Here is a 17193-nt window from a genome sequence, read left to right on the forward strand (position 1 = left end):
CAGGGAAAGGGAAAGAAGCACAGGGAAGAGATAATGCAAGCTGCTGCAGAGCCAAGGTAAGGATTTGAATCTAAACACAGAGGACAGTAGAAAGCCAGTGAAGGATGTTGAGCAGGCATCTGACTTGCATTTTGAAAGACTGCTCTATGGATCTTGCTATGTGGAGAGTGGATTGAGGGCATAAAAAACGATATTGCTGGAGACTGGTTTTGAGGCTCTTGCTGTAATCTTTGAACAAGATGGTGGTAGACTGGTTTAGATGGAGGATGGAGAAAAGTAGGTGAGTTGGGGAGACATTTAGGAAGTAGATTGGTGATTGGAAGAAAATTGATTGGACGTAGGGAATGAGGGAGAGGGAAGTGGCATGGATGAGCCCAAGGTCATCTTGTCCAGCCACCTCATTTCTCAGCTTTGGAGACTGAGGTTAAGTAATTTGCCTTCTGAGGCTTGAGTAACCTGCCCAAGTCTACAAACCAAAAACCCAGCACCTTTGTCCCCAGGCTCTGTCCATCATGCCCTCCCATGCCTGATGTCTCTAAGTGGCCATAATCATATTGGGTAGAAAGATCCCAATTGTCAACATGCCATTTCAGTTGACAACAGAAGTGTAAGCATAAACCAGATTCTTGTCTGTGATAACATTTGTGACCTCTTTATAGCCCTGGATTGGTACACCCAAATATATCTCTGAAGACTTTAAGGAAGTTCTGTTACCACTTGGCATCCTCTGTGCTTGTTTATTTTTTCCTCAGTCCCACTTGTTCTAGTTAAAAGGATCTTTGAGTGGTGAAACCACTATCCAGAGTAGACTGTTCTTAGGAAGATAAAATCATCTGGCACCCCACGGGCATGTCTTTAGATCAGAGACAACAAAAATAGTACACTTCTTCTTTTCCTTTGGTATAACGTGACGCAGACTTCCTTGGGGAAGAAGGGAAGTTACCATAATCTGACTAATTCATTGACTCAGTTGTTAGTCTCCATTCACTTAACTCATTTAGTTTGCAATTATTGAGCACCTTCCATGTGCTAGACACAGGGGCACTGAGCTAGGTGCTGGGGATGCAAAGATAAGGCATAATCTGTGCTTTCAGAATGTTCCCTTTCTATAAGGAGACAGATATTTAAAATACTTTTGTTAATGGAAGACAAGTTTATGTCCTAAATGTTATATGGGTTCTGCCTGGTGATGTTAGGAAAGACTTCTCAGAGGCATAACCTTGAAGCTGGACCCTGCAGAATGAGGAAGAACTCTGTAGCTGGTGTGGGCCAGGAAGGGGGATCCAGGGCAGAAAAGGAGAGCTCGGCATGAGCAAATGCCAGGAGCCGGGTGAGTGAGTGCATGGTACGTCCAGGAACCAGATCCAGGATGACAAACACACAGCGTTCATTGCAGGGAGGAAGTGTACAGAACTGAGCGTGGAAGAGTCTGCTGGGGCCAGATGTGAAAGCCTCACTGACACCCCCAGGAGCTGCAACTTTGTCCTGGAAAGGAGGGCCATTGAAGAAAATGGGTCAGCCGAGGCCATCTTCGTTTTTTCTCTTTATCTCCTCTTTCCTATTTGAACAGGGATGTTTGTTCCAACGCAGAGAACGGAAGGCATCTCAACATCAGACATCATCACCAGAATTGTTCGTGACTATGATGTTTATGCCCGACGCAACCTCCAGAGAGGGTACACAGCCAAGGAACTGAATGTCAGCTTTATAAATGTAAGTGTGCCGCCCCGTGCCCCCTGAGGACCACTGCCTCACACCGCTACTGCCGCCACTGCCACTGTTGATTGAATGCTTACTACATGCCATGCGGTATTCTCGATGCTTTACATTTATTCTCATTCAATCCACATAACACCACAATGATGTATGATTATCTCCATTTTACAGATAGAGAAACCAATGTCCAAAGGGGTAACCTAAGTTAACCAAGGCACACAGGTAGTGAGCTTCGCATTTTATAAAGGAGTTGCCTTGCTTCCCTTCCTTTGCCCCAACCTCCCTCTGTAGAGCTCTCAGACTTGAGTGAAGGCTTTCTGGGAGATCTGCTTTCATGAAAGGCAAGAGTTGTCTTCTGTTCAAAGGGAAGGAAGGAGGGCAGAGGCCATGAAAGCTATACCCAGAGAAAATGCTTTCTTGTTTTAACGTTTTTAAATGTTCATTTTATTAAGGCCTTACAGATGCTCATTAGAAACCTTAACAGCCATTTTTTATTGTGCAGAGAAATTACAGCTGCTTAAATAAAGCCTAAAGTCTTTAGCTTCCTTTTGTATTTCTGCTGTATTGTTCCCACAGAACTGCTGTTAGTTTAATAATAGAGCAACTGTTAAAACAATCTTTAAAACAAGCAAAACAAGCTGTTAAAAAGCAAAGAGGGCAGCTCAGTTGCTGGGGGTGATGTTAGTGAGTCTGGACAACTGTATTTGCCTGGACTCTGAGGAGCTGAGATAGTTGATTGGAACAAGACCTCTCCATACATACAGAATTTCAACCCCTAAAAACAGATACTGTGTTTTCAAAGGGTGATTTTTCTACAAAACTAGATGCTTATAATTATGTGCAGCCATAATTATCCAGCAGCTTACACAGATCGACCATTGGTACCTTCAGAATGAGGAGGGGTTCATTATTGTAAGTCAGTGATTATTAGTTGTCCTCACGAGGCGGGGAGTGTTGGGAGGCCAGGCTCTGTGGCTGGGAAACAAAACGGAAAATGTCGGGTTCAAGTGGCACCAGAAGAAGTGGCTGAAAAGAATTCAGTCAAAGTGATTATTTGGTATCTTACAGAGAATAAAGCCCTGGTTATTTCAATAAATTAAACTGTCTGTTCTTTTAAATTGAATTCAGTCACCCATCCAAGCATGTCAAGCCATTTCCAAAAGTTATTGCTCAGTCTCTTTAAATGGCCTTTAGATAAGCCACTTAACTCAAGGAACCATGTAGTCAGTGTGGATGCGCTCGTTGTCTTTCTGTGATAACAAACCTGGCCGCAGCTCAGAGATGAAATCAAATGTGTTGGATGGGCATGTAGATGAATCACAGAACCTCAGAGGTGGCAGGAACCTGATGGGGGTCAGTCACCCAGTCCAAGTCCCTCCATTTAGAAATGAGGAAAGCTGAGCTCAGAGAGGGGACCTGGCCAAGGTCCCTCAAGCAAAGTAGAGGTGGAGGCAACAGCAGCCTCCCGGCCTCATGACTCCCAGTCTAGTGCTCATTTGACTACTCCATGCTGCCCCTGAGAGCTGTGTATAATAACCGTGTATTATACATAGCCTAAGGGCAGCACGTCTAGCTCACAGCCCACCCTGCGGCTGTAGTAAGGTTTGGAAGGTCTAAATCAGGGAATCCTGACCCAGTTTTGCAATATTCCAGGTGTCTCAAAAACTTCTGAAATATGAAATAAACTTCAGTCCCCTATAGTGAAGAAAATGGTCAATCTTATTACCCCTTTAGGTAATAAATCTTAATACCCCTTCAGACAAAATATATCATGATTTCATGGAGGGGAAGACCCTTTGTCTCATGTTATTTTCATGATTTTGATACCACTCTCATCAAGTAACACAATTAAATGCCTATGCCGCTTAGTAATGAAACAGCCAGTGCACAGTGAGCTTTTACTAAATGCCAGGCGTTGTGCCAAGCACTTTACATGTATTATCTTATCTAATTGTTACAGCAACCCTATAGGGTAGGGATGATAATATCCCCATTTTACAGATGAGGAAACTGAGGTTTAGAGGTGATATGTGACTTGCCCAACATACGATGCCTTCCAGGCACATAGGTATAGCATTGCTGCATAAGGTCTATAAGAACACAATCCTAGTCCAGAGAAGTGATCAGAACAAAAGCTTTCTTCATCACCAAGGAAATTGATGCAGTTCAATTAACTTAATGGAAAATATCATTACAATGAAAATTTTAGTATAGCACATGAGTTCTAAGGCCCAGCCAATGGCCCACTTATTTCAACCAATATTGGGTTTAACAATGTCCCAGCATTTTTACAATGTTATAAACCAATGTTACTGCAATAAACAAAAAATTTATAAAAAACAAAAAAACAATGTCCCAGTAAAACAGAGAACTCAGACAGCCTCTGAGTGGCCATTCTATATACAATTCATACTTTTGTTTAAGTCCCAGCAGAATCAAAGGGGTATATTTGCCCAATATCTACTGTAATAAAGAGCAACTATATATTTTCAGTTCTTCTCTTATATAAGTGAATTCAACTCAGATGTTTACAAAGAAAGAGAATATTAAAACCACTTGTACTTCACTTTACATATCCAAGTAGACTAATGACAAATGACTTTTCTTACAAGAGATGTGCCTTCTCGTCAATCCAGCCCTTGGGAAATAGCAACATCTGACTCTTCAGGTCAAGAACAAACGCAAGTTGAAAAAAATATGACTGTTAGTGTGAATGATTGATCTCTCTCATGCCCTCTTGGATAAATCCATTTCTTTCTCCTTTACTTTTTGACCAGGAGAAGAAGTACCGCTTCCAAAACCAGGTAGACAAGATGAAGGAAAAGGTCAAGAATGTGGAGGAAAGATCAAAGGAATTTGTTAACAGAGTAGAAGAAAAGAGTCATGATCTCATTCAAAAGTGGGAAGAGAAGTCAAGGGAATTCATTGGCAACTTCCTAGAACTATTTGGGCCTGATGGAGCATGGGTATGTAATTATTTCATTTGGCCCCGCAATGACGGATGTTTTCAGTTTATCCTTCTTTTCATGGAACCACTCAAGGGTGTCCCTTATCTCAGTCCAATATGCGGCCTCCACTTTGGGCATTAGCCCAAGTGACTTCAAGTCTATGTTGCTTTCTTATTCAGTTTCTGCTTTATCCCTCAATATGGCACCCAGTAGCACCCAAAGCCAGCTCTGGTCTCTGTTTCTATTTCTTGTCCAGCGCTTGAAGCCATTTGGTAATTGTTGAATGTCTGTTACTGCTGAGGTTTGTTCTATAGCTGATCCCAGTCTCCCAGTTGGAGATGCAAAACTTGGGGGTAGGGGTGAGGTGGTCAGTGGCATCATGGAACTTGTGTTGTAAGACAAGGCTAACGGTCTCTTGGATCAACCAGGTCAGGAGGATGCAAAAGATATGTGGCTGCCTTGGTCAGCTTTTGTTGTCAGAAACCCTCCTCTCTCATTGGTTGGAAGAGAGAGAGAGAAGAGGTAGGATCCTGCCCTGAATCTGCCCACCATGCCCTGATTTTCCCCTGTTTTTCCATGGCATGTATGTGTTGGGATAAGGTACAAAAGTCTTAGGGGACTGAGGCCATGATTTGAATCTTAAAGCTGAGAGAAAATGTAGAGAGTCTCTTGCTTAAATTTCACAGACAATTCTGAGTGAAAACTATGGAAAGGGAAAAGAAAATTCTGGAAACCACCTTGTACTCCACTGGTATTTCTATTGTGCATGCACTTAGATAATAACTGGTAAATAACCAGTATTTTCAGCAGAGTTAATGAGAGTTCTATGAAAGAGATATTTTTAAAGCTAACTTTCCTTTTAAAACAAAAAGAAATGATTCCATGTGATTTCCTGGATTTTAAGTAGCCTAGATTTCCTATTATGACATGAGAAGTCTCTAACAAAATCCACTTTGGCTTAATTATTTTATTGATGGGTTGTCACTGCTGCCTCTCTGCTCTTTTGAGCTGGTTCATTATAGGATTATCTAAAAGTAAAACACTCAATTAGTAATAGAAAAAGAACAACGTTTGAGAAGTTGGAAGAGATGCTTTACTTAAAGCCTAGAGGCGTCTAAGTAATTATAGAAGTGGGTGTTGTAGGCCAACCATGCCCTATTGGCTGAGTCTGTGGTGGGGGGAGGGTTTGCAAGGGGCTGCTCGAGCCCTCGATGACTACTAGAAAGAGCTAGCAAGAGCAGAGGAGCCAAAGGCTGGCTTCTTTTTCATATTCCCTGGGCCTGTTAAAATTTTCAGCTCAGATCAATTTAATTCATGGGACATTTGTTAATGTCCTTGTACACGCACAGCACTAAGGAAGAACATGAAGATAAAGTATAGACCCTGTTCTCTGAGATTCCGTGGTCTCTATAACCAAGTCTGAAATTTCCCATTAATCCAGCATGTACTTTAATAGTTCACATTTTCACAAGTAATTTTCTGGCTCTGAAGAAACAGCTAGTGGCTTTTTAATGGAATCATGTAGGTATTCATTTGCTTACAGGGATTCAGACATATGTCTCTGCTGAGAAGCCCTGGTACTGTATGCAACTCAAGGGGGTGGATGTTTCCTCCACCCGGAGCGAGCAAAGCAGGGAAGGAATATAATTTCATAGAAAAGTTGTAGACCCTAGTAGTTTTGGGCTCCCAGTGAAATAGTAGCTGAAGTTGTTCTAGGGGGAGCCAGGTGACAGCAAGCTAAGGTGATTTTTAAGAAACGAAACCTAGCTTAGAGACTAGAGGTTTTTCTTTGTAAAACTTGCTATTAGTGTCAAAACTGTTATTAACATTAATTTACCATATCAGCCAGACTTAGACATTACTTTTTTTTCTGTTGACATTAAAAGTACAGGAATAGTTACAAGGATGTTAAACGCCAAGATAAGTAATTTGCTTTTCATGAATATGCTATTATTATAATAATTCTTTATTTGTGGATTTGGGACTGGAACTCATTTCTTAAAATAGAGGATCTGCATTACCTGCAAATACAGTACTGATACAGATAACCCAAACTTGGAAAGGCACAAAATAGAGGAATTTAAGGTACAAAAATTGGTAAGAGAGGATTGGTATGCAGCATAGTATGTAACTTATAGGGGGTACTCCATAAATGTTTCTGGATTGAATAAATGTATGAATGGATGGATGTGTGATAAAGACCTATTCACAGAACCTTCCAACAACTGCAAAGGATATGGTGAGGCCTAAATTCTCTATATCTATGGTGATCTATATTGATATATATCTATATTGTTGATATCTATATTGTTGATATCTATATTGATAGATCACTATAGATATTGATATAGATAGATCACTATAGATGTATACCCTTAGCCTTTTATTGCTTATGGTGCTGAATACAAGGCTTGGTTACAATTTAGTGCTTGTTGGATCAAATGCAGTATGCAACCTTACTTTGCTTGGCCCTCAACAATGTTTTAAAATTTCTTTTAGGGAGGGCATGAACTCTCTAGTTTGCTGCGTCCACACCATTCCCCACTGTTCCTAACCTGTCACCTCCTCTAACCTGACACACACATTTACACTGCCCACCTGGCCCCAAGGAATATTTGCATTTGCTCCTCGTGGTATAGAGTATTTCAGTCTCCCCAAGTGACCTTATGTTTGATATTGAGAACTACAAAATCCAAACCCTTATACTCCATCCCTGAGTAGAAAGTGCTGGTGGTAATGCTCATGATGTTGTTATTGTTGTCTAGAAGTTGTATAGCAGGTTAAACTCTTTTTCCAAAGTCCTTTTGTATCTACCCTACCCATTTTAACCACACAAGAAGGTAGTATTATAAAGAAACAAGTGCCTAGAAAAATTATGAAACTTTCCTATGGTCTCACTGGACTTTGGAGGTACTGGGATGGACATGGACCCTGGGGCCAAGCCTCTTCTCCCAGCCATCACTGCATCCTTCATGATGGGAATGTCCACAGGATGCAGTCACTTTGCTTCACTCTCCTTTGGTCAGGGTGTAGCATTGTGGAGAAACTGAGGTCTACCAAAACCCCTCTAAGGCTTTGTGACAAAGCTAGTTGCCAAAATGGCACTTTAAGCCAGGTCATCTAGATTCAGGAGAGGTACTGTCGGCCTTCTTCCTAAGCAAGCAGAAATCATGGTGTCCATGGCTATATTATCTATTGATGTGTAACAAGTTACTCCAAAACTTAGTGACTTAAAAACAACATTTATTATCTCACACAGTTTCTCAAGGTCAGGAATCAGGAAGCAGCTCAGCTGGATGGTTATGACTCGGGGTCTCTCATGAAGTTGCAGTCAAGATGTCAGCTGGAGGATCCTCTCCCACATTCACTCACGTGACTCTTGACTGGATACCTCAGTTCCTCACCATGTGGGCCTTTCCACAAGGCTGTCCAAGTGTCCTCATGACGTGGCAGCTGGCTTCCCCCAGAGTGAGTGATAGAGAAAGGATGATAAGCCAAAAACTATAGTCTTTTATGACCTAATATCAGAAGTGACAAACCATCACTTCTGCCATATTCTATTAGTCACCCAGCCTAATCCTGGTATATTTTGGGAGGATACGACACAACGATGTGAATACCAGGAGTTGGGGCAATCTTGGCAGCTGGCTACCACAATTGCTTTTGAGAATTTGAAGCAAGCAATCTACTTCTCCATCATTATAATAGATTATCTCTTCCCATTTATTCAGTCTGATTGGTGGATTATCAGAGCCCAAGATGTTATTTTTCAATCTCATTATCTACCACTCTACTTATTTAAATACTTGCTTAATTCTTGTAACTAGTCTTGACTCATACTCAGAAGATAGCCTGTAACACCAACAGAGACTTGACATTACCTCTCTTTGGAGGGTGTGTCTCTGAAAGACAGATTGTCTCAAGGGAGGGGCTTTAAAGGAGCTAAATTTTGAAGCTTTGTTGCCATGTTGGAGGTGACGCTGTTCATTTCCAAGGTATTGAGGGTCAAGGAGCCAGGATTGGGGGATGCTGAATCAGCTTTCAGGGTTTGCTTTTGGAGTAAGGTCTTCCTAGTGAAACTTTATTATTTTTGTTCGAAGGGCCTGAATTCCCAGGGCAGACACAATGTTTTTAAAGAACAGCGTATGTGGGATTGGGGTACTAATGTTTAAATAGAATGCATTGTTTTGAATGATCTGCCACTATATTCCTTCACTGACTCTGAAAACAGGGAATCATTCCCTGTTTGAAATGAAAGTGGGTCTATTTTATTTTACCATGTGAACATAGACCCTTTCCTGGAGCACCAGGAGAGAATGACCTTACGTCAGGTGCAAGTTTTTAGTTCATCCTGGACCACAAACACCCTCTGCCCCAATCCGAATAGGCATTTGCCATCTGATATGAGATTACCTTTTTTTTTTGAAAAAACCTTTATGGGGGCAACCTGGTGGTGCAAGTGGTTAAGTGCGCGCGCTCCACTTCAGTGGCCCAGGGTTCGCAGGTTCGGATCCTGGGCGCGCATCAACACACTGCTTGTCAAGCCATGCCGTGGTGGCGTCCCATATAAAGTAGAGGAAGATGGGCACAGATGTTAGCTCAGGGCCGGTCTTCCTCAGCAAAAAGAGGAGGATTGGCATCAGATGTTAGCTCAGGGCTGATCTTCCTCACAAAAATAAAAAGATAAAAAAACCTTTATGATGTGTTCGTTTTTTAGAAAGAACAGATTTATATGATGTGAGGTCCACTGCTAATTTTTTCAAATGGTGGTAAAATATCATAACATAAAAATGGTTAAAATGGTAAATTTTAAGTGTGTAGTTCAGTGGCATTAAATACATTCACATTGTTGTGCAACCATCCATTTCCAGAACTTTTTCATCATCCCATATTGAAACTCTGTACCCGTTAAATAATAACTTTGCATTTCTCCCCCTCCCACCGGTCCCCATGGTGTCTACTTTCTGTCTCTATGAATTGACTACTAAGGTACCTCATATAAGTAGAATCATACAGTATTTGTCCTTTTGTGTCTGGCTTATTTCATTTACCATAATGTTTTCAAGGTTCAACCAATGTTGTAGCATATGTCAGAATTTCATTCCTTTTTAAAGCTGAGTGATATCCCATTGTGAAAGACTAAGATAAGCAAATAAGCCTCTTTTACATAAAGCATCGGCCTGAGGGGCAGTCATTTAATTTAACACACATCTAGGGGCCTGCTGGGTTACTCTCCAGGATGGAGGCTGGTGGGCACCATCTTTGGGCTCTCCCTCTGCCTTGTTCCAGCTCACTGGTGTCTCCTCCTCTGGAATCCCGATTTTTGTGGCTGCCACCCAGGGAACACCTCTAGATTGCCTGGATCTGGTGGCCAGTGGGGCTTATGCTCAAAGGTCTAATGGAGAAAGAGTTCTCAACCAGCTACCATCCCCAGGGCACAGCAATAGGCAACAGACCCAGGAGCCCAGTCTTTCTGTGAAAGATGACTATTAGCTTATCTTCATAGTTGCAGCCTGAGGGGCAGGCTTCTAATTAAACATATAAGAACTGACTATAATCTTCTCCAGAAACCTCTGAGGGAAGGTGCTATCTTCACACTTTCCCTCTGCCATGTTCCAGAGCACCAGTATCTCCCAGAGAGGAGATTGTACACATGTCTGGTGCCCTGGTTTTTGTGGCTGCTGCCAGGGGATGCCCCTTGATTGCCTAGCTCTGGTGGCTAGCAGGGCTCACATTCCTGGGTCCCATGGGACTGTAACAAATGGAGAGACAGTTCTTGGCAGGCTGCCACCCCCAGGGCACTGTGTAGACAGAAAGACTGGGGTGTTTCAGTAAAAGAGGCCTATTTGCTTGTCCTAGAGCTTTGGCCTGAAGGGCAGGCCTCTGGTTTTGTACACATGTAGGGACCTACTGAGGTACATTCTGAGGACAGAGGCCAGTGGATGCCATCTTTGTGTTCTCCATCTGCCTTGCTCCACGTCACTGGTATCTATAGGAAAGGAACTTGTACACTGGTCTCGCACCCTGATTTTTGCAACTGCTGCCCAAGGGACACCTCTGGATCACCCGGCTCTGGTGGTGAGTAGGACTTACACTTGCAGTCCCACAAAACTGTATATATTTGCATACTTTAAAAGATGTTGCCAGAGGGTCTGGCTTCCAATCAGCTTGAATTTAAGTGCTGACTGAGATCCTACGCTTTGGGACACTGACGGGTCTTAGACTACCCCCAACTACTGTGAGCCACTAAATATAAAATAGGCTGCTTGGACAAACAAAGGTTTGAGAGACAACTAAGAGCTAGGGCAGGGTTGAACAATAAAGTTTATCTCCTACACAAGGCCACTCCTTCAAGATTTGGAGAGATGGCTGTTTATCTAGTGTACAGAAACCAAACAGAGAATCAAGGAAAATAAAGAAATTGAGGAATATGTTCCAAAATAAAGAACAAGATAAAACCTCAGAAAAAGTCCTCAATGAAATGGGGATAAGTGATTTACCTGATAAAGAATTCAAAATAATGGTCATAAAGATGCTCACCGAACTTGGGAGAAGAAGGGATCAACACAGTGAGAACTTCAACAAAGACAAAATATAAGAAAGTACCAAATAGAAGTCATAGAGCTGAAGGATACAATAACTGAACTGAAAAATACACTAAAGGGTTTCAACAGCAGACTAAAGCAGAAGAAAAGATCAGTGAACTCAAAGACAGGGCAGTGGAACCCACCCAATCAGAGCAGCAATAAGGAAAATTTAAAAAGTGAAGATAGTGTAAGGGGCTTACAGGGCCCACATCAAGTGGACCAATATTTGCACTATAGGGGTCCCAGAAGGAGAAGATAGAGAGAAAGAGGGAGAAAACTTATTGGAAGAAATAATGCCTGAAAACTTCCCAAACCCAGGGCAGGAAACAGAGATCCAGATCCAGGAAGCCAAGAGAGTTCCAAATAAGATGAATCCCAAAAGACCCACACCAAGAGACATCATTATAATTAAAATGTCAAAAGTTAAAGAGAAAGAGAATCTTAAAAGCAGCAAGAGAAAAACAACTTATGTACAAGGGACCCCCCCCATAAGACTATCAGCTGATTTTTCAGCAGAAACTTTGCGGGCCAGAAGGTAGTGGCATAATATATTCAAAGTACTGAAAGAAAAAAAAAACTTCCAACCAAGAATACTATACCAGGCAAAGTTGTCATTTAGAATTGAAGGAGAGAGCGAGTTTTCCAGACAAGCAAAAGCTAAAGGAGTTCACCACCACTAAACCAGCCTTAGAAGAAATGGTAGAGGGACTTCTTTAAGCTGAAAAGAAAAGGTGCTAATCAGTAACAGGAAAACATATGAAAGTATAAATCTCACTGGTAAAGGTAAATATATAGTAAAATTTAGAATAATCTAATGTTGTAAAGGTGGTGGATTAATCACTTATGAAGCTAGTATGAAGGGTACAAGACAAAAGTAGTAAAAATAACTATAAGTACAATAATTAGTTAAAGGATATACAAAATGCAAAGATATAAAAGGTGACATCAAAAACAAAATGTCAGGGGGCTGGCCCTGTGACTTAGCAGTTAAGTGCATGCGCTCCGCTACTGGCGGTCTGGGTTTGGATCCTGGGCACACACTGACGCACCGCTTGTGTGGCCATGCTGAGGTGGCATCCCACATACAGCAACTAGAAGGATGTGCAACTATCACATACAACTATCTATGTCAATTACATAGATAGTTGACATGCAACCATCTATGTCAACTACATAGATAGTTAACATACAACCATCTATGTTAGCTCAGGGCTGATCTTACTCACAAAAAAAAAAGTCGGGTAGGAGGAGAGTAAAAATGTAGAGCTTTAGAATGTGTTCAAACTTAAGTTGTTATCAACTTAAACAGACCTTTATAAATATACATTGTTACATGTAAGCCTCATAGTAATCACAAAGTAAAAACCTGTAATAGATACACAAAAGATAAAGAGAAAGGAATCTAAGCATACCACTAAAGAAAATCATCAAATCACAAAGGAAGAGAGCAAGAAGAGAAGAAAGGAACAGAGGAACTACAAAACAGCCAGAAAAAAATTAACAAAATAGCAATAAGTACTTACCTATCAATAATTACCTTAAATGTAAATGGATTAAATTCTCCAATCAAAAGACAGAGTGGCTGGATGGATAAAAAAAATAAGACCCATCTATATGCTGCCTACAAGAAACTCACTTCAGATGTAAGGACACACACAGACTGAAAGTGAAGGGATGGGAAAAGGTATTCCATGCAAATGGAAATCAAAATAAAGCTTGGGTAGCAATACTTATATCAGACAAAACAGACTTTAAAACAAAGACTGTAATGAGTGACAAAGGCATTATTTAATGATAAAGGGGTCAATCCAATAAGCAGATATAACATTTGTAAATATTTATACACCCAACATAGGAGCACCTAAATATATAAAGCAATTATTAACAGATCTAAAGAGAGAAATAGACAGCAATACAATAATAGTAGTGGACTTTAATACCCCCCTTTCATCAATAGATAGGTCATTCAGACAGAAAATCAATGAGGAAACCTCAGCCTTAAATGACACATTAGACCAGATGGACTTAACAGATATATACAGAATATTCCATCCAAAAGTAACAGAATACACATTCTTGTCAAGTGCACATGGAACACTCTCCAGGATAGATCATATGTTAGGCCACAAAACAAGTATTAATAAATTTGGGAAGATTGAAATTATATCAAGCATCTTTTCTGACCACAATGGTATGAAACTGGAAATCAATTACAAGAAGAAAATTGGAAAATTCACAAATATGTGGAGATTAATCAACATGGTAATGAACAACCAATAAGTCAAAGAAGAAATCAAAAGAGAAGTAAAAAAAAAATACCTTGAGACAAATGAAAATGTAAATAGAACATACTAAAACTTATGGGATAGAGCAAAAGCAGTTCTAAGAGAGAAATTCATAGCAATAAATGCCTATATGAAGAAACAAGAAAAATCTCAAACAACCTAACTTACACCTCAAAGAACTAGAAAAAGAACAAATGAAGCCTAAAGTTAGTAAAAGGAAGAAAATAACAAAGACCAGAACAGAAATAAATAGTGACTAAACAGACAACAGAAAAGAGCAATGAAACTAAGAGCTAGTTCTTTGAAAAGATAAACATAATTGACAAATCTTTAGTTAGGCTCACCAAGAAAAAAAGAGAGAAGACTCAAAATCAGAAATGAAAGAGGAGATGTGACAACTGATACTACAGAAATACAAAGGATCATAAGAGACTACTATGAGAAATTTTATACCAACAAATTTGACAATCTAGAAGAAATGGATAAATTCCTAGTAACATATAACTTATCCAGACTGAATCATGAAGAAATGGAAAATCTGAACCGACCAATTACCAGTGAGGAGATTGAATCAGTAATCAAAAACCTCCCAACAAACAAAAGTCCAGGACCAAATTTGGTGAATTCTACCAAACATTTAAAGAAGAATTAATACTAATCCTTCTCAAACTCTTCCAGAAAAAATAGAAGGGGAGGGAACACTTCCAAACTCATTTTACAAGGCCAGCATTACCCTGCTACCAAAACCAGACAAGGACACCACAAGAAAAGAAAATCACAGGCCAGGATCCCTGATGAACATAGATGCAAAAATCCTCAACAAAATATTAGCAAACCAAGTTCAACAATACATTAAAAGGATCATATACCATGATCAAGTGGGATTTATTCCCGTGATGCAAGGATGGTTCAACACTCACAAATCAAGGTGATATACCACATTAACAGAATGAAGCGTATAAGTCATGTTCATCTCAATAGACGGAGAAAAAGCATTTGACAAAATTCAACATCCATTTATGATAAAAACTCACAACAAAGTGGGTATAAAAGGAATGTAGCTCAGTGTAATAAAGGCCATGTATGACAAGCCCATAGCAGACATCATACTCAATAGTGAATAGGTGAAAGCTTTTCCTTTGAGATCAGGAACAAAACAAGGATGCTCACTCTTGCCACTTTTATTCAACATAGTGTTGGAAGTCCTAGCCAGAGCAATTAGGCAAGAAAAAGAAATAAAAGGCATCCAAATTGGAAAGGAAGAAGTAAAGCTGTCATTGTTTGCAGATGACATGATATTATATATAGAAAACCCCACCAAAAAACTGTTAGAACTAAAACAAATTCAGTAAAGTTGCAGGATACAAAATCAATATACAAAAATCTGTTGTGTTTCTATACACTAATAAAAACTATCAAAAAGAGAAATTAAGAAAACAATCCCATTTACAACTGCATCAAAAAGAATAAAATACCTGGGAATAAATTTAACCAAGGAAATGAAAGACCTGTACACTGAAAACTATATGACACTGATGAAAGAAACTGAAGACACACATAAATGGAAAGATAGTTTGTGCTCATGGATGGGAAGAATTAATATTGTTAAAATGTCCATACTACTCAAAGCAGTTTATAGATTCGATGCAATCCCTATTAAAATATGAATGGCATTTAAAATTTGTGTGGAACCACAAAAGACCCCAAATAGCCAAAGCAATCTTGAGAAACAGCAACAAAGCTGGAGGCATTATGCTCCTTGATTTTGAACTATATTACAAAGCAATAGTAATCAAAACAGACACATAGATCAATGGAACAGAATAGAAAGCCCAGAAATAAACCCACACATATATGGTGAATTAATTTATAACAGAGGAGCCAAGAATATACAGTGGAGAAAGGACAATCTCTTCAAGAAATGGTGCTGGGAAAACTTGATAGCCACATGCAAAGAAAAAGAAACAGGACCACTATCTTACACCATACACAAAAACTAACTCAAAATGGATTAAAGACTTGAATGTAAGACCTGAAACCATTAAACTCCTAGAAGAAAACATAGGCAGTAAGCTTCTTGACATCCGTCTTGGTGATGATTTTTTGGATTTGACTCTAAAAGCAAAGGCAACAAAATAAAAAATAAACAAGTGGGACTGCAGCAAACTAAAAAGCTGCACAGCAAAGGAAACCAATAAAACAAAATCTGATAAGGGGTTAATATCCAAAATATATGAAGAACTCATCCAACCCAATAGAAAAAAAAATCCAATTAAAAAATGGGCAGAGGACCTGAAGAGACATTTTTGCAAAGACAACATACAGATGGCCAACAGGTACGTGAAAAGGTGCTCAACATCAGTAATCATCAGGGAAATGCAAATCGAAACCACAATATCACCTCACACCTGTTAGAATGGCTATTATCAAAAAGACAAGAGACAACAAGTGTTGGCGAGGATGTGGAGAAAAGAGAACCTTTGTGCACTGTTGGTGGGAATGTCAATTGGTGGAGCCACTATGGAGAACAGTAGGGAGGCTCCTCAAAAAATTAAAAATAGAACTACCATACGATCCAGCAATTTCAGTTCTGGGTATTTATCTGGAGAAAATGAAAACACTAACTTGAAAAGATATCTGCACCTCCATGTTCACTGCAGCATTATTTACAATAGCCACGATATGGAAACAACCTAAGTGTCTATCAATGGATGAATGGATAAAGAAGATGTGGTATATATATACAATGGAGTATTATTCAGCCATAAAAAAGGAAATCTTGTCATTTGTTACAACATGGATGGACCTTCAGGGCATTATGCCAATTAAATAAGTCAGATAGACAAAGACAAATACTATATGATCTCACTTATATATAGAATCTAAAAAACAAAACAAAACAGGGGGCCGGCCCGGTGACATAGTGGTTAAGTTGGCATGCTCCACTTCAGCAGCCTGGGGTTCATAGGTTTGGATCCCGGGCGTGAACCTATGCACTGTTCATCAAGCCATGCTGTGGCGGCATCCCATATACAAAATAGAGGAAGATGGGCACAGATGGTAGCTCAGGGCTAATCTTTCTCAGCAAAAAACAAGGAAGATTGGCAACGGATGTTAGCTCAGGGCCGATCTTCCCCACACACACACACAAAAACCTAACAGAGCTCATAGATAGAGAGAACAGATTGGTGGTTGCTAGAGGCAGGGGTTAGAGGGTGGGCAAAATGGGTGAAGGGGGTCCAAAGATACAAACTTTCAGTTATAAAATAAATAAGTCATAGGGATATAATGTACAGCATGGTGACTATAATACTGTATTGCATATTTGAAACTTGCTAAGAGAGTAAATCTTAAAAGTTCTCATCACACACAAAAATTTGTAGCTATGTGTGGTGACAGGTGTTAACTAAACTTATTGTGGTGATCATTTCTCAATATATACAAATATTGAATTATTATATTGTACACCTGAAACTAATATAATGTTATATGTCAATTATACCTTAATAAAAAAAAATAAACATGAGCATAGACTTTTATTTCTCTATTGTTTACTGCTGTATCCTCAGGGCTTAAATTAATTCCTGAACCATACATAGTGTGCTGTCAGTAAATGTTTGTTGAAGGAATGAATCCTTGGTCAACTTCCAGATTCTC

At 39.8% G+C, this 17193-nt stretch overlaps 1 protein-coding gene across 3 annotated transcripts in view; it reads left to right on the plus strand.

Moving 5' to 3' along the window:
* The window catches only part of PCYT1B (phosphate cytidylyltransferase 1B, choline), a 99815-nt gene that overhangs the window by 68779 nt on the left and 13843 nt on the right, over nucleotides 1-17193 (plus strand). For 2 of the 3 annotated variants that reach the window (XM_004435209.3, XM_087427113.1), the window contains 2 exons: nucleotides 1571-1713; nucleotides 4494-4682. In XM_004435209.3, coding sequence (XP_004435266.1) covers nucleotides 1571-1713; nucleotides 4494-4682 — 332 coding nt within the window. Of the gene's footprint in view, nucleotides 1-1570; nucleotides 1714-4493; nucleotides 4683-7923; nucleotides 17103-17193 lie in introns of those variants that run through there. The other variant, XM_087427112.1, reaches the window with a different exon arrangement.

Source organism: Ceratotherium simum, chromosome X (assembly GCF_057802395.1).
Source record: "Ceratotherium simum simum isolate JZ-2026a chromosome X, ASM5780239v1, whole genome shotgun sequence".
Taxonomy (NCBI): Eukaryota; Metazoa; Chordata; class Mammalia; order Perissodactyla; family Rhinocerotidae; genus Ceratotherium; species Ceratotherium simum.